This window comes from Chinchilla lanigera, unplaced genomic scaffold (assembly GCF_000276665.1).
Source record: "Chinchilla lanigera isolate Chin_1 unplaced genomic scaffold, ChiLan1.0 scaffold00008, whole genome shotgun sequence".
Taxonomy (NCBI): Eukaryota; Metazoa; Chordata; class Mammalia; order Rodentia; family Chinchillidae; genus Chinchilla; species Chinchilla lanigera.
The window spans coordinates 8,010,375-8,028,063 of record NW_004955409.1 but is presented as its reverse complement, the minus strand read 5'-3'; the positions used below and the strand labels follow the sequence as shown (position 1 = coordinate 8,028,063).

General features: G+C 54.6%; 1 protein-coding gene across 2 annotated transcripts; it reads left to right on the top strand.

The window, feature by feature from the left end:
- Positions 1-1,020: 1,020 nt before the first annotated feature.
- Positions 1,021-4,217, top strand: LOC102020092 (chromosome unknown open reading frame, human C15orf48). Of its 2 annotated transcripts, none has more exons than XM_005376730.2 (5): positions 1,021-1,152; positions 1,542-1,603; positions 1,819-1,904; positions 2,590-2,650; positions 3,822-4,217. In XM_005376730.2, exons 2-5 carry the CDS (start codon positions 1,568-1,570, stop codon positions 3,888-3,890), a joined length of 252 nt encoding a protein of 83 aa, XP_005376787.1. In that variant the 5' UTR covers positions 1,021-1,152; positions 1,542-1,567; the 3' UTR covers positions 3,891-4,217. The 2 variants fall into 2 exon arrangements, with proteins under 2 accessions (XP_005376787.1, XP_005376786.1); XM_005376729.2 differs by having other exon boundaries at positions 1,025-1,136.
- Positions 4,218-17,689: the final 13,472 nt, after the last annotated feature.

The window sequence follows — 17,689 nt, the reverse complement described above, 5'->3', positions numbered from 1 at the left end:
GTGTGCCTAAAATGTACCAATAAACCTAACAAAAAATCCTTCGTACCCCATCCCTAAGATGCCTTGACCACCCCAAAACAGCGCGCGGTCAGCAGAGAAGCGCTCCTGGCCAGCGTTTCCGGGCTGTCCTTAGGCAATGGCTACGTGGTGTAAGTCACGACTTCCTCCTGTAAGAGTCCTTCCTCCTCTTCGTCTCCCCTAGGTGCCCGTTCCTCTCCCCCTTTCCTTCCTTCCAACTCTTCTTCCTTCCTAAAACAACGCGTAGACAGGACTTTTTAAGCAAAGAGCCACCTGACAAAGCAGGTGTAAACTTCTCGCGTTAGTGTGGAAGAGGCGGGCTCCACCCGGTCCGCGTCTGCAGCTAGACAGGGGTGGGGATCCAGCTGCGCTTGGCCACTTCCTGGAAACAGAACCATTTCCAAGGAGGACTGAGGCAGGCTGCTGGCTTACAGGAGAGAGGACCTGAGGAGGAAGCCAGCCTTTGTTTTGTTTTGTTTGAAACAGGATCTGGCTATGTAGCCCAGGCTGGCCTCAAGCTCGCAGCCATCCTCCTGCCTCAGCCTCCTCCGTGCTGGGATCACGGGCGTGCGCCACCACACCCGGCTTAGACTTCGGCTGGAAACTTTTCCATTCCATTATTCTGTTCCTTCCCCTTCAACCCTGGTCTTTTTAATGGGAAAAAACCAGGGCTCCGCGGGAGTCATCTTGCGTGGAGCGTTAGGATTTCATTACCTCCGCACGTGCGCATTTGGAGCCTTTAATGTGGTGGGATAATTCTCAGCCTCCCGCTCGCGCCTGGAGCCTCCCCGGGGACCCCGGCGCCCCTCTCGCTGTCCTTTTAGACGGCGCGGTTTCTGCGCGTCCCGACCTCGGCCGCCAGCCGGAGGGAGCGCGGACGGCCTGCAGGGGGCGCGCGCGGGCCGGCGAGAGCCACTCCCCCCGCCCCCCGCCCCGCGTGACCCGGCTGGGCGCAGCAAGCGGTTACGACCGCTATAAAAGGCGCGAGGGCGCGCGGAGCACGCCAGCATCCCCGCCCGCGACGCCTGTGTGAGCCCCGGCCGGGAGGGAGCCCCAGGTCGGCCCCGAAGGCCAGCACACACCCACCCCCGTCCAGGCCAGCCCCGGCTCCCGCCCAGGTGAGCCCAGGGCCAGGTGAGTCCCCACCACCCTGGTGAGCCCAGGCCAGGGGAGCCCCCGGGGCAGCCCCCAGATCAGCCCCCGCCAGGAGCGCCCCCAGGTGAAGAGAGCCCCCCAGATCAGCCCCCAGATCAGCCCCCGCCAGGAGCGCCCCCAGGTCAGGAGAGCCCCCCAGGTCAGCCCCCACCCAGGTGAGCCCCCCCAGGAGAGCCCCCCACCCGGCCAGGAGCGCCCCCCAGGTCAGGAGAGCCCCCGGGGCGGCCCAGCCCAGGTGAGCCCCGACCAGGTGGGTCCTGCCGCTCCGCTCCGGGGCCTTAGAGCAGGTCCCGCAGGTTGGTGCCCCAGAGCTGGCTCTATCGGCCCGAGCTTTGATCACTACCTTGGATTTTGTTTTTTTCTTCTAGGTTTGGCGCTCTACGCTGAGGTCATCATGGGTGTTTTCCAAACCCTGATGAAAAAGAAAGAGGTAAGCCTTTATTTTATGTATTTTATTTTTTTGACCTACGCTGTTAAAGTACTGGAAAATCCTGCCTAAAAGCGTTCCTTTTGAAAGATGAAAGGATGGTAGATTTTGAAGAAAATATAAAGGTGATGTGCACACCCACGCCCCTGCACACACCCCACCCCACGCCAGCCATCTCCCTGTCCTACCCGCCCCTCTGAGGCTCCCGCTGTCCCCAGCTCATCCCTCTGGCGGTGATCGTAACCCTGGCGGCCGGCGGAGCGTCGTCCTTCGCGGTGTACTCCCTGCGGAAAAGCGACGTGATGTGAGTGGGCCGGGGGGCGGCGGTCGTGCGCTCGGGTCGGGGCGTGAGGGCCGTTTCCTGTTTGTTCCTGGGGACAAGAAGGTCAGACTGCGGGCTTGGACCCGGCCTAAGAGCATCCTGATGGTTGAAAGATGACTCAGTTCTTTGCAGACACTTGTTTCTTCCTTGTGTCTAGGTAAGAATCCTTCTGCTTGATGGGCCCCCTCTACTTCTCTGTGGGGAAGGCTGATGTGTTTAAACTTCAGTCTAAGGTTTTTAAAGTTCTCAAAGTATTTGTGGGAAATGCGTGTCCTCCGATGTCATCACTTTAATTGCACTTTATAATTTCAGCTTATTAGAATGATAGTATGGGCCGGGGATATAGCTCAGCGGCACAAGAGCCTGCTAGACAAACACAACGTCTTGAGTTCGATTCCCGGAACCATAAAAAAAAAAAAAAAAGAAAAAAAAAAGCAGAATGATAGTGTGATAGAACTGATACATCCAGCTGCCACAGTGAACCCTGATTTCACCTTGGGGGTGAGGAGGCGCAGAGCCCTGTCTCCTGGTGTCTGAGGAAGCAGTGACCGGAAGCCTGTGTGGGGAGACTGGGTTCTGTCCCTACCTAGCGTGTGTATGGGTCCAGTATCAGCGTTCATTTCAATTCACTTCCTTCAGCCTTTAACTAGCTTTCTTTTCTTCCCAGTATTGATCGAAAAAGAAACCCAGAGCCTTGGGAAAATGTGGATCCTAATGTACCTCAAAAGGTATTGCTCAGTAAAAAATAATTGACATTGAGTCCACACTTTGCCACCCCTCCCAGCAAAGCAGATGAACGCCTTACAGAGCGCCACTTGATGTAGCATTCAGGACAGCCGTCTAGGGTTGTAGGGATGTATGTAGTCCATATCCTTGCTCTCGCACTCACAAGTAATTTTAGAGCATGGCTTTTCTGAGCCTCTCAGAATCTGTAAGTCAGGGGGCCGGGGAGTTAGCTCAGCGGCACAGCGCCTGCCTGGCAAGCACAAGGTTGTGAGTTCAATTCCCGGTACCGGGAAAAAAAAAAAAAAAAAGAATCTGTAAGTCAGGCGTGGTAATTGTGTTCTACCTCAGAGGCCGAAGGATAAAGAAAATAAAGAGACATAGACCGGTTTGCACCAGGTGTGGCCCATAATAAGAACTCAAATGTAAACTTCTCATTACTGAAATACATGATCTCGTTCCAGCATGTCTAAAGTTAATACCAGATCTTTTGTGAGAAATACCAGGTGCTCCTGAAGATGTTCTGCTTAAGTAAAATTGTTTTAAGACCATTTGCCTTTTAAATATTTTGGAAGCTAGGAACATGAGGTCAGTGGGAATAAACTCAACAGCCTGACCGGTCAGGAGAGGCTTTTTTCAAATGCAAATTCTCAGGTAGCTGTTTGACCTTCAGAGGGACATGTAGGGTCTCCGAGGTGCTGGGGTACTGGAACACTCGAGAGACTTCGGAAATCGGGACCCGCCCCCCGCTGTCCAGTTTCCCTGATTGTGTGACTTAGATCTCTGGGTTCCATCTACCAGTGAAATGAGGGGGTCCTGCTAGGAGCCACCGTGCGCCGGCCCCGTGTAGAAGCCACGCACGTCCACTCCCCAGGGGCAGGGCCGCTTTTGGACGCTCACAGCTCACGTCCAACCTTAGCAAACTGAGAAGTGTGGACACTGAGAAATGGGCCCTGCTCATGAAAGAGGGGGCATGCGTCTCCCCGTCCTCTTGGACCCTGTAACACGCAGTTAGCCAGGTGCTGAGAGAATCAGCCTTGTTTCTGTGCAGTGCGAGCTTTAGAGACAGGAGAGGTGTTCTCTGACACGGTCGCTGTGGCGAAGCTTTGCCCAAGGGGAAAATGAGGGTGCTGGACAGATCCCCACCGAAACATTATATTTCCTTTCTCTTCAAAGCTTATAACAATCAACCAAGAATGGAAGCCGATTGAAGAGTTGCAGAAGGTCCGGAGGGCAACCAAGTGAGGAGTGCTTGCCTCGTCCGGCCTTGAGTACTCTATGAATCTAGCGGAAACACCTCTGTACAAACTAGAGTCTGGACACCAGTGTGCGGAAGTGCTTCTGCTACATTTTTAGGGTGTGTCTACTTTCTTTGGACTCTGGAGAAGGAATTGAAGGTAGCGTAGTAATAAGTGCATAGTCCAAAAGTAAGTTTCTGTGTTTATTGCCGTCAGTTGGAATTTTGCATTCTGAAAAGTTTATGTTTAGGATGCCTGAGTGTTTTCCTTGAAATGCATCAAGACTTGTAAGTTAGATATTTGGTCCGTAATAAAATACTTTTTCTGCAAGATATCTATCACAAAGCTCAAATATATGCTTAAAGGAGGGGTTCCTCTTGGGAGAAAAACACATTTTGGAGCCCAAAACTTCATCTCTGAAAAAACGGATCCGGTGCACATTTTTGGGTAAGATTTTCTTCTGTCTGCATTCATTCCCCCGGAGATATATTGAGCGCCTGCTGTTTGCAGTAAGGCTGCGAACAGACCCCCATGTTGGCCGGGATCTGAGAGACAGGACGGTGTGTGGGATGAGGAAGAGGGGCCGGCGGGAGACATGCAGGATGGGCTTAGGAGGAGCTGGGTTCCGGGGAGGACAGGAACTTGCATTGCGCTCAGATGGGCCCTAAAGATGCCAGTGCAAGCTGGGGTACTCCGGGGAGCACAGGGGCGGGGCTTTGCCAGCAGCCCCAGATGGGGCACTTTCCCCATGCAGCTGGGAGTTGGAGACCAAAGGGCCCACCACACCCCGCATGTCCCTGGGCTGTCCTGAGAAAATGGGATGGAGTACAAAGTTGCTTTTCTTTTTTTTTTTTTAAAGAAATTGAAATATAATGCACATGTCACAGTATTCGCCCATTTAAATGGCACAATTCACTGGCTTTTATTACATTTGTAAAGTTGTGCAACATCGCCACCATGTAATTCCAGCACATTTTTACTACCACCCCCCAAGAACCTTGTGCCCATGAGCTGTTCCTGACCCCTCCGCTCCCAGCCCAAGGCAAACACTAGTAAACCCTGTTCCTTTGGGTTGGTCCTTTCGTATGGATGGGGTCACAGGACGGTGGCCATTGTGCCTGGCTCTACCTTAGCATGACTTCAGGAGCGGCGCCCCTTTCTCTGCGGAGCGCTGTCCCGGGGTGTGTGCGTGCAAGCCGAGGAGCACTTGGCCGTCTCTACCTTTGGGCTCTGACGAACGACGCTCGTAGGAGCAGCCGCACAGCAGTGTTTGCTGGCTGTGTAGTTCCGTCTCTCTTGGCTGTGTGCTGCGTTCCTAAAGTGGCCGATGAAAACCCTAAGAGCTTCTTGTTAATCTTCATGTGACTGCAGTGGAAATGGAAGAGCAGGGCTAAATTCTTGCCTCCTTCATAGCAAAAAAAATGTTCAGGTGGGAAAGGGGACGGGGGAGGGAAGGAAGGGTGCTGGAGACCATACAAGGTGGCCCTGAGCAGGATTGAAGACTGACCAGTCGGCTCTCCGTGTTCACGGTGGGTCTCTCCCAGGCCCAGGCTCCTTGTCTGGAAATGGCCGACTCCAGCAAGTGAACCTCTGTGAGTCACTGACCCCCACTAGAACCTGTAGTGGTGATGAGGCCAGAAAGCCTCAAAGGACAAGACAGGATCACGGCCAAGGAGCCTGGGCCAGATCCCAACTAGATGGAGACTGTAGCCTCAGGCGTCCCATTCTTCAGTGGACTGACTTCAGACCTTCCTTGGAGAAGTCCTTGAGTGGTTCCGCCCCTCATGAGCGCTCCCCTCCCTTCTTCTGATAACCAAGTACACATGGCGACCCAGAGAAGGCGGTGGTCTTAGCCCAGAGAGAATCTTGAATGCTGTGAGAGGGCTCTGATCCTCCCGGGGCCCTGAAATCACTCCACTGGCCTCTTTTTATTTAACCTTTGCTGTACACTCCTTCGGGAGATTGCAGACCTGATCAGCCCGCAATAACTATGGGAAACTATTAACCCCATAGAAGGGAAAAGAAAAAAATGAGAAAAGGTAAACGTGGAAACAGTATTTGTAAATAAGGAGGGGAGGAGTGGATGAAGTGGGGGAGGGGAATGGGAAAAAAAGAAACATCAAATACATCGTGTTCAGGTACAAATTCCCTATGATGAATGTGATCATTGTGTCTGCCTAAACTGTATCAATCAACTTAATTAAAAAAATAATAACAAGCTCTTACCAGGGACTTGGCAACCCCGAAAGGATTAAAGTGAGACTGCTTCCTCCTACATTCGTTGCTTCCTTATGGCCTCAATTTTCCCCAGGTGAAAATCCCCGACGGAATTCCATTTCTAGTTGCCTGAGCTGCTCAGGTGGAATATGATACCGCTTAGGCGAACAGCCTCGGGACGATGCCCAGTTCTCGAAGGACAGCTGTGCCTGGACTTTAAGTGCAGGCCCAGCTGAGAATGCAAAGGCTGTGGGTGTGGCCAGGCAGCGGGAGGTTGGCTAGCAGGTTGGGGAGGAGGGAGGTCAAGAGCAAGGTCAAGGGGTGGGAGGGGGTCCCCTTCCTACCACCACTGAGGCCCGACACCCTGTACCAAAAGATGAGTGAAGAGAAAAACAGAACACCTGTCTCTGAGCGTAGTTCTAGGTGCCAGGGCAGGGTCTGGATTTGAGACCCACGGCGCACAGAGGCTGCGCGTTTCCAGGGTTCGGTTCCATGGCCCAGGGCCGGCTGCGCAGGGATGCAGTTGGATGGATGGGTGTGAGCGAGGGGAGCAGCGGGGAGCCCAGCGTCCCGCGCGGTTCTTCCTGGCTCCTCCCTGCAGGTGAGGGCAGGGCCTTTCCGCGTGGGGATCTCGGAACCCGCAATCTGGCAAGGTCAGGGCCAGGAGGATTTCTTGCTGGACGAACTCTCAGATGAGAGAAGTTGGAGTCCTATTTCCAAGTTTTGTGGCTGGCTTTGGGGACAAGTGGGCCTTGGCGTGTGTGAACCAGCCTGGGAAAGAGGAATTCTGGTTTTTATGGCTTTCTCTGAGAAGAAGGGCTGAGAGGGCGGAGGACAGGAGAGGGAAGCCTGCAATTTGGGGGATCGTTTCCTGAGCCCCAGCAATGCTAGATTCCGAGATTTTTAAAATTGTTTTCTTAGCTTTTCCCCAGAATGTTTGATTTTTAGTTCAGATATAGAACGTTGGAAGATGATTAGTTCAAAGAATACTCACTTTTTATCAAATAGCATTTGGCCACATTTGCAGTATCTCTCTGTAGACACCATGAACATGAATTCCAGCCATGCTAAACCCTAAAGCTCCCCCCTGAAAGCTGAGGCGTGTGCGCACTCCCAGGGGACAGGACGCCGTCCCCCAGCTGACCATGACACTCGTGTCTCCAAAAATCAACAGCGGCTCAGCTGGGTCACCTGTGATTTCCTGCAAATGCCCTGAGCAGCTGTGTTTTCAGCCCAGGGTCCAAGCTGAGGTCCGCCTGTCGCAGCTGGCGGTGAGGTTGTACAGACCCCTCCACGAACCCGAGATCAGGAGCGAGTGTACAGCGCCCGCATCAGGTTAAATAAGCCTTATTTTTTTTAAATTTATTTTTATTTTTTATTTTTTCCAGTACCGGGAATCGAACTCATGACCTCGCACTTGCCAGGCAGGCGCTGTGCCGCTGGGCTAAATCCCCAGCCCCTAACCCTTATTTATTGCGGGCTGATCAGGCCTGCAGTCTCTCAAGCGAGTGGAAGGCGAAGGCTTAAATAAATGAGACAATGGAAATGATTTTGTTACAGGCGGCTGAGTTAGGTAGAAATACTATAGGCAGGCCAGGCCCTTGAAGGAGCGCACATGAAAGACAAGATAAGATACCTGTGGGCCAGACCTCGAGACAAAAGGACTAAACAAGTGCACCCACACACCTCCCTAGGTGTGAAATCAGGGACTGATATTCTAAATAGGTAGCAACCACCTTCAAAAAGCCAGGAAGGGTCACTAGCCCAACCCCTACAGGAAAGGCCCCTGCTCTGTATTCATCTCCGCTTGCCACGTGACTCGCTTCCCCATTTAATCCCAGTTTACTCAATTTTACCTGAACAATTACACTTGCAATCTTATCGGCTGACCATAGTTTTGTCCCACCTCATGCCCACCTTGTAATTTCCCATTTTCCCTTATGTTGGGCCCGCCTCATCTCGGGGTTTTGCTCTATTAAAAGTTCCTGGGAAGGGCAAGGTCCTTGGCAACCCACTCGGGGCCCCTTCTTGTCCCTCTCTTGGACAGAAGCTTTCTTTCCCTCAGTAAATATATTCTGCTCTTAACCTCCGCTGTTCCTAAAATTCATCCTTTGATTTTAGAGAACACGAACTTGTCCCAGATATCGTCCAGGTTGGGAGTTTTTATTTTCCTGTATAAATTTCAGGGCTCCAGGAGGGACTAACTCTCTTACAGCTTTGATATTCTCTGAGTTTAGACAAAGGCTTCTCTGTGCACCCCGTATTTATTTGGTTTACAAACAAAGGAGGAGGATACTCAAGAAAACGTGGGAATCTGGGCAGGACTTTTCCAGGTAATACATTATGTTAATTTAGGAGAACTATGTTATCTCCAGGAAGGCCTTCACAGCAGGGGTGAGATGCCTGCAGCTGCAGTCTCCTTATAGTTAATGGGGATTGGAACCAAACAGCCTCAGCTGCGGCCTTATCTTGCCCTTTGAGGAGTCACAGCTTCACAGGCCAATACAGGCCTCAGGGTGACCAGTGACTCACAGAGGTTCACTTACTGTGAGTCCACTGCCCATCTTCAGACAAGGTGCCTAAGCTTCGGACAACTCACAAGTAAACACGGAGAGCCCATTGGTTAATATGAAGTCCATCTCAGAGCCGCTTTGCAGTGGTCTCCAACAGATGTCCGCCTGTCGCAGCTGGCGGTGAGGTTGTACGGACTCCTCCACGAACCCGGGGTCAGGAGCGGGTGTACAGCGCCGTCTCTACGATGCACAAGCCCCTGACCTGGGCGGCACTGTGGACTTTAACTGTTTGTCATCCGTGGTAAGGATAATAATACCTTTGTTTTTATAGCGCTTAAATATTTAATAAGTCACAGCTTTGTGGGGCGCTCCTGCGTGCGGGGCGCCATGCTGGTCTCACGGATCTGCCGGTCCAGGGCGGGGAGCTGCTCCCCTTCAGTCACAGCGGCGTCAGGACAGGTGAGCAAGGGCAGAGGGAAAGCGTGCGAAGACCATGTTGTGTTGTTCTGCAGCTACCAAGGAGCCCAGGCGGGTTTAAGGTGCAGAGAGGAGGAGGCAGCACCGTTCGCTTCCTCAGAAGAGGAGACGGTGGCAGGTGGAGGTGGCGGGCGAGCGTGGACAGGGACTTTGGCTGCAGGCCGCAGACCAGTGCTGCCCAGGGGACAGTGGTGAGGGCCACCGCTGACCAGGACAATGGCAGGGGATGGGAAGAAAAAGGAAGCAGAGCGGGAGGCCCGGGAGCTCCCGGGAGCAGCCACACCCAGAGGCTGGGCGGGTCCTCGGAAACCTTTCGCCTTTCTGGCCTGAAGTCCTGAGCAGACGTGCGTAGCTCTTTTTACATACAAATAAGACGTGAAGTGAGTTTTCCCAAGGAAAAGTCCAAACCACCAAACCCTGGTGCCAGGGGAGGCGGGAGATCCAATTGCACACTCACCCTTCCCGGTTGTTGTCTTGAAGACGTTCACACTTTCGTGGAGCCCTTGCGGTGGAGAAGGCAGTGACAGACGACGTGGACCCCCCAGAGCCCTCCTCCCTGAAGTCACTTTCTAACGCCTCCAGGGTCAGCCGCCCGGAGTCTGCACCACCAGCAGCCGCGGTGCGCGCCAGAGGTAGCATTCGAATTCCCTTCTCCCTTTAAGAAAATGTTTGAAGGACGATTATCATGCAGTATAGAAAGCCCTTGTGTTTAGGAGTCCATTCCACACTACGGCAGGGGTTTCACAACAGCCCATTGCCCACCCCCCAGAGAGTGCACCCACACCTGGAGATAAAGCTGCTCACGTCCACGCTCACCTGCACAGACACCTGGCCAGGCCCAGGAGCCCCGGGGTGAGCTCACACCCAGGCACGACGGCGTATCTGTGTATCTGCACCCACGCACGTCTCAGGGGAAGCAGGTCCCGATTTCAGTCGTCGCCTCCCTGTACTCAGCCGCACATTACACATTCTCACGCCGGCAGGACTGGTGTGTGTGTGGCTGGGACGAGAAAGGACAGTGTGGTTGCACACGCGTATCTAACGTAGCAGTAAGAAGGAAGGGAATTTTCTGGTAATTTGTCTCATGTTTTCCCCAGGCTTAGAGAATTATTGCAGGTAATTATATAATTTTTTCCTAGGGCTGGTTTTTGAACTTAGTTTTAATAATGTTTTACTATTTTACTTACCTATGTGCTTACTACTTAGGATTTTTTTTTTTGGTACCGGGAGTCGAACTCAGGATGTTGCACTTGCCAGGCAGGCGCTTACGCCACTGAGCTATATCTCCAGCCCACTACTTAGTTTTTAAATGAAAATTAGAATAAAATTGGGTCAGCTGTGGTGGCGCGCACCTGTAATCCCAGCAGGAGGATTGCTGTGAGTTCAAGCCTAGCCTGAACTACATAGCAAGACCCTGCCTCAAAAAAAAAAACAAAACCGTTGCGATATGCAATAAAGAAATGTGCAATAAAGAAAATGTGGTATTCACACACAGTGGAGTGCTACACTGCCATATAGAAGGGTCAGCTTGAGCTATTTGTAGGAAAATGGATGCACCTTGAGACCATAAGGTTAAGTGAAATAAATCAGACACACAAGCTTCAATACTTCAATACTTCAGTACTGCATGATTTCTCTTGTGTGAGAATCCCTAAATGTGAATAAAGGGCAAAACGAAAGGTGGATAACGGGGAACAGGGGGATAGATCTTCTGCAAATGGGAGAGGGACCGAGAGATGGAGGGAGCAAGGCAGAGAGAAGGGAAAAAATGAAATAGGAAGGAGGATGCATTGTGTACAGGCAGCAGCTCCCCACGAGGAACGTAATGATACTGCAAACACCTATCAATAAAAATAAGAACTTAAAAAATTAGGAGAGCCTCAGATTATGTTTTAACTCTTGCTGACACGCTAAAACCAACCTTCTCGTTCACCTGGTATTTCTTATACTACAGTAAAATCTGATTCATTGGAGAGTCTTTCAAAAATTAAACTCCACTTAAAAAAATGTTTACGTGGAGGACGTGTGTGGCTTCCCCATTCTTCAGTGGTGTGTGACTGCGACGGTGACACTACTTCCTGGAGCCTGTCCGGCTCTCTGCCCTCGGCAAGCTGATCCGGTGTATGTCACCGCCTCTTAGCTCCTCTGAAGGTCCTTCGACTCCAGACACAGGTTCACAGCACACGCAAACGTCTGCCCGTTACTTTGGAGACTATCTTGTTGAGTCAACCACGAAACATTCTCAAATTTTGCTTCCAGGTGTTTTGAAGTGGTAGCATTTACTGTTTAAATTATTATTCTTAGCATTGAAATGTGCAGCGGACCCTTAGGAGCTCAGCGTGTTCCCAAGCTGGTTGTAACTCAGGTTGTCAGCGGAAGGCTCGGGCTCCTCTACACGGCCTGCAAAGCCTCGTTCCCGTGTACAGGCAGCTCGGTGTCCTTAGGGAGACACTGGCCCAGGGTTTCTCAGTGCACCCCACACAGGAAGGGACGTCGTAATGCTCCTCCAGAGCTCTTTAAGGGTTCAATCTGCAGCCGAGACCATCTGGAAGCACAAGTGGCCTGCATTTGGGTCATGGCTCAAGACTTTGGTCATAAGTTCAAACTAAAATTTGAGTCAGAACCCACACTGTTTGGCTGTCAGGCTGGTGGTAACTCACGGATCCACTGTAGGGTTTTTTTTTTTTTTTTGGTACCAGGAATCGAACTCAGGACCTTGCGCTTGCCAAGCAGGTGCTTGTGCCGCTGAGCTATATCCCCAGCCCCTCCACTGTCATTTAGATCAATAAAATGGACAGGTCTCATGTCAGTTGCAGGCAGAGTTGTGGTCATGGTACACATGCATGAAATCAGGATGCAGGACCGACTGTGAGACGTCCCTGCCGATGCAGGGAGCTCCCTGTGGCGTCGCTGACTCTTCAGTCAGAAGCCATCGACCCTGTTCCTTCTTCACCCAGAGGACCTGGTGTCCAGGACAGGAGCTCGCAAGGACCCCAGGGCTTTGACTGCGTCCCAGAGGCCTGGCTTTCCGGTCTTCGGAGCCTCCTCTGTCTCCCTGGGGGTTGCAGCCAAGAAAGACGGCAGATTTCTACAGAAACTATGATTCCATGTGCAACCGTGGGGAGAGAAAGAAGACTGGTGTCTTCCTGAGCATAAAGTGACTTTGGAATATGAAGCACTTTCTTGAATTCCATAGAAATTTGTGACTGACCTGTGTGTTCCTGAAGTATGAGACATGAACATGTGGGCTGAGGAACAGCTGCTCTTCATAAAGAATTAAAAGTTTTAAACCCCTCAGATGATACACTTTACAGGGCTGAATTGCATGGCATATAAATTATTGTCACAGAAAATGCATCTGCATTTTGCTTGGTGTCTCACTTAAAAATAATAGAGACTCCTGGGTATGGGCTTGTGACTCCAGCACTCAGAAGGCTGAGGCAGGAGCATTGCCAGGAGTTCGAGGTCAGCCTGAACTGCATAGCGAGACCCTGTCTCAAAAAACAAAACAAAAAATAATAGAGTATACTATAATTTTTCCACTGAAAAAATAGCCCCCCATAATATTTGATTTGCTTTTTTTTAAATTCCCACTAAGACAGACACTTTGAAATTGCTGAACACCATAAACAAGACCACCAAGGCCAGCTGAGCCAAGTCTAGCAATTCCCTCCACCCTCAGTGACAGCAAACAGGCGTGGCCGGGCCTCTCTGGGGAGAAGGCCGCAGACCCGGTTCCCGGCAGTCCAGGGTGTGCATGTGTTACCGCCAGCAGCAGGGGCCTCCCAGCGGTGCACACGGGGGCTGGCGGGGGAGCAGCAGGGAGACCAAGCAGACCAGTTCTGCTGGAGTCCGCCTGGGGCTGCACCTAAACCTGAACAACCATCTGGACCAGCCGAGCCCCTGACCTCTGTCCTAGAGCCCACTTCCTGGGAGAGATGAGCAAAACCAAGCTCGCGGAGCCTGCCCGGGACAGCGTCAAACTCCCATACCCTGAGTGTGCCGCCGGATCCTCCCTGGTGACCTGCGGGAAACCCTTCTCCTGGCGCTCCCTGCGGCCTCCTGCACGGGGACGGCACCTCCTGCAGCTGGTCACAGCAGAGAGGCCGAAGGGAGAGGACGTGCGCCCCACACATGGCCAGCGCCGCTCCACTCCCTGCCGCGGGCCTCTGTCACTCACCACGGCGCCCTGACGTGTGGGTTCACCGCTGAGTGCTAGACGCCTGTGACCGGCATCCTCGGGACCCGCATCCTCGGGACCTGCTGGGAGCAGCCTAGTCTACACCGCCCCAGCCTCCCACTTCAGCCAGGGCGTCCAGCTCGAACCCAGGTTCTGCCGAGCAAGAGCTGGCGCCCGCTGAGTCCTGTCCCTGCTCAGAACTGTACTCTGCAAGGGAGAGGTCATCTCAGGGCGACCTGCAGGGCGCGAGGGATGACGGCCGTGACCCGGGAGCCCGTGCTGGCTCCTGGGAGACTCACAGGCGGGGTGCCGACCCCACGCCCACGTGCCCGTTCCCTTTCCGTGTTCCTCTGCGTGTCACAGCTGTGAGACGGCCCTCGGCCCTGGACTTCCTGGCCTCCAGAGCTGTGGAAACCAATCTCTGTCCTTTATAAATTTTCCCAGCCTCAGGTGTTCTGTTATGGCAGCACAAGACAGTGACAGCCAGGCATGGTGGCACCGGCCTGCAATGCCAGCACTTGGGAGGCTGAGGCAGGGGGATCCCAGCTACCCTGACCTATATAGCAAGACCCTGTCTCAAAAAAAAACAAAAAAAAAAGGAAGGAGAGGAGGAGCAGCCTTGTGTAAGTTGCTTTCTGCCACTTCAGCCTCTGGAGTAATCAGCTCCAGGAAAGGGTTACCGTGGCTCAGTGTCAGAGGTGTTTGCTGCGGCCCTCGGGGTTGACTGTGTGGCCCGTGTGCCTCAGCGCACAGGTCCCCGGGTCCTCCCGGCCGCCTGGGATGTCTCCCTGTGCTGGCCTCGGGCTGGGGTCCCTCTGGGATTGTGTGGCTGCAGCGGAGGTGGCTGGGAGGAGCCATCACCTCGGGGAGGAAGGGCGGGAGGCTGAGGCGGGTGTGTCCCTCCCAGCGGCATTTCCTCCCGGCTGGGAACAGACCAGCCGCCCAGGGTGAGGTCAGTTTCCAAGCAAGGTGCTTTGCATAAAGAAACAAAACCCTGCCTCCCTGTGGGTAGCTTGGGCCCCGTGCTGGCCGAGGGGCGTCAGGGCCCCGGAGTGAGGAGGCCGCTCTTCTCCGATCCTGCGCAGCTCTGGGGGGCCTGGGGGGCCTGGGGGGCCCCGGACCAGCCTGTGTGTGGCGCTGCCCAGTTCTGCTCTGGGCCCGACCCTGTTTGCTTCTGTGTAGCAGCTTCCCCCACAGTACAGAGACGTGAGACGCGGCAGGCGTTCTGGTGAAACTCAGCAGTGGGTGGTTTTGCAGACTCGATCCACAGCTTTGGCTTGTTCCCTTTTCAACGACTATCTCACCGAGGCAGCAGGAATCCAGCAGTGAGGAGAAACAGCTTCCCCAGCAGCTCCGGCCGAGGGAGAAATGAGTGAACGAACCCCCAAGGCACTCCCCCGGCCAGCCACGCAGAGGTCACCGAAGGCAGAGCGGGGCTGTGCGCGCCGGCTGAGGCCTGGGGGTCTGGGAGCTACTTCCCCATGGCAACCGTCCTCTCGCCCTGTTCCGAGCTAGGTAGATGTCACACTGACCAGGCCGAGCGCCCCCGGGACACCCACTCAGTGAGGGAAACAGGGCACTGAGGGAGCCCCCTGCAGACAGCCGCGAGGCAGGTCGGGGACGGATTCCCAGGGGCAGCAAAGGAGCCAGGCAGCGTGTCCCGAGCTCTTCGCCCCAGGAAGCCCACCGTGGGGAGCAGCCTGAGGAGAACACAGGAACTTGTAACAGCAAAATGGTTAAAAGGGGAGGCAGGCTCGTGTGCGACAAAAGGGACCCATTTTCATACATGGAAGACGGGACTCCATGTGAATACATGGGACATTGTGTATGCAGATGGAACACACAGGAATATGTACGTGGATATGAAGAGCAGGGCACCCATTAAAAAGGAAAGAGGGGTCACCAGGTGTTGAGGCGCACACCCGTAACTCCAGCAGTCGGGAGGCTGAGGCAGGAGGATCATCCCAAGTTCAAGGGCAGTGTGAACTATGTAGAGAGACCTTGTATTGAAAACTAAAAAAAAAAAAAAAACCAGAGGGCAACTTTTAAATTTTGCTACAAATCTAGTTTCAATCTCTCTCCCTTTTTTTTTTTTTGGTACTCTCCTTTTCTTGGTAGTGGGAATCGAACTCAGGACCTTGCACTTGCCAAGCAGGTGCTGTGCCACTGAGCTGTATCCCTGGCCCACTAACTTCACTCTCAGTGATGTGATTTTTCACAAAAGAGCGGAGATGCAGAGGTGACGACCACCCCCTCCACCAGCTCCAAGGGGCAGAAGGACCCCAGGCCTCAGGCTCAGAGGGTGGCAGGGACACAGGCAAGGGAGTCGCTTCTGTCCCGGGAAGAGGGCCCTTGTGCCGGGGGCTTCACTTCCTGCCCAGCCTCGGGGCCAGGGCAGCAGGGCTGATGGCTGCATCCCCCTTGAGCTGAGCTAAGGAGGGGGAGCCTGAGCCCAGGCTGCTACCTCGGTGCACCGGGAACGCCCTGGGCTGGGCAGTCACGCTGCCTCGGGCGGGTGGGGGGTGAGGTCACCCTGCCCCTGAGTCACCGCCGGGGCCTGGCTCCCCGCCCGGGCTCCAGGGTTGCAGTGTCCCAACCTCGCCCAGCGCCCTCAAAGCTCGCAGCCCGCGTCCTGACACAGGGCTCCTGCCTGCCTGTGAGCCCCGGTGCCTGCCTGTGCTGGGATGACCGGTGACGGGCCTCTGTGGGACCTGAGCCCACTGCAACCATGGAGTTCCGGGTCACAGTGAGCCAGCCGCAGCTGGAGACCACGGAGAAAGCCGAGGGAGGACAGCTCTGTCCCCACAGGGGGACCAGACCCCAGGAGCCTGGGCAGCAGCAGGGCCGCGACTTACATGGGCCCCAGGCCGCCCTTGGACCGGTCACTTCAGATCCCTGGGGTGGGACACGGCGGGCATTGGCCCTTGTTTATCTTTTTTTTTTTTTTTTTGTCTTTTTGAGACAGGGTCTCGCTATGCAGTTCAGACTGGGCCTGAGCTCACTTCGTAGCCCAGGCTGGCCTCAAACTCACAGTGAGGGGTTGGGGATTTAGCTCAGCGCCTGGCAGGCGCAAAGTTGTGAGTTCGATTCCTGGTACTGGAAGAAAAACAAAAACAAACGAGCTCACAATGATCCTCCTTCCTCAGCCTTCCACGTGCTGGGACTATAGGTGTGCACCTCTACGTCCGGCTGGCCCTTGTTAAAGCTTGCCAGGTGTCCATGCGGTGCAGTGCAAACGGGGATGAGGCCACTTACCAAGAAAACAAAATTCTTGTGGCACGTGGTGCCGTCCACCTGTCATCCCAGCACTGGGGAGGCTGAGGCAGGAGGAGCCACCCTGGGCTACATAGCGAGTGCAAGGCCAGCATCGCCTGGGAGCACACAGTGGGACCCCGCCTCTGAAAATCAATAGTAATAATAAGGATGACAGATAAACGCCTGAGGCCACATCTGCGTCTTGGCACGTGCTTGTCTGTCTGTAGACACCCGTTTGTCCTTCAGACCACACCTCAGACGCCCCCTTGCCGTGAAGCCCTCCTCAGCACTCCCGCCTCCTGTGGGCAGGGACACCCGGGGCCTCAGTCCCTCCCGGCTTATCTCTGGGCGAGGCGCGGGCGGGTGAGCAGAATTCCCAGGAAGCGGGCAGTGGGGGTGACCCAGCACACTGCTTGGGTGGGGCGGAGGGGAGCACGCCCAGCCGCTCAGGGCACAGGCAGCACAGGTCGCTTCTGGGCTCCGGAGCACGGGGACTTCTCCCCGCAGCCGCCGACACCGTGCACCCGCCACGCGCCACGGGGCCGGCCCACGGGCTCCCTCCCTCCCACTCGGGCTGGTTGGTTTGCAGAGTGGCTCGTGGAAAGTCAGAGAACACTCAGGAGGCCAGGGCGGAGTGGCTGAGCAGGGGCGGCCCGTGCAGGTGCGGGGTGCGGGACGTGAGGCTGCTCACTGCTCCCGTGACAGGGCACAGGGCGGGCGTGGCAGGGCCGGGGAGAGGGACCCGCTCCCCGCCAGCGCTGCGTGCTACCCCTCAGGCCGGCAGACCCGTGGCTTCCCGCGTCCGCACAAGGGCAGCCTCCTTCCGGCCGGTTTCCTTTTTTGGAACTGAGCTTGCCGCGTGGCTTAGATCTCGAATGTCCCCCAGGGCCTCCTGTGCTCAGAGGAAGTGACGGGGCGGTGGGCGCTGTGCTCCCCGGGGGTTAATGCACGGGCGGGCTCCTGGCTGAACGTGCCGTGGGGCCTGGGTAGAGCTGAAGTCTCGGTTACTTTTCTCTCGTTGCTGAGACAAATACCAGACACCAAAATGAAGGCAGGAAGGGTTTATTCAGCTCACAGTGTGGAGCTCTCAGTCCATACTCAGCTGGCCCCAAGGCAGGGCGGCACACGGCACAGGGGCAGCTCTTCAAGGCGGCAGAAGACAGC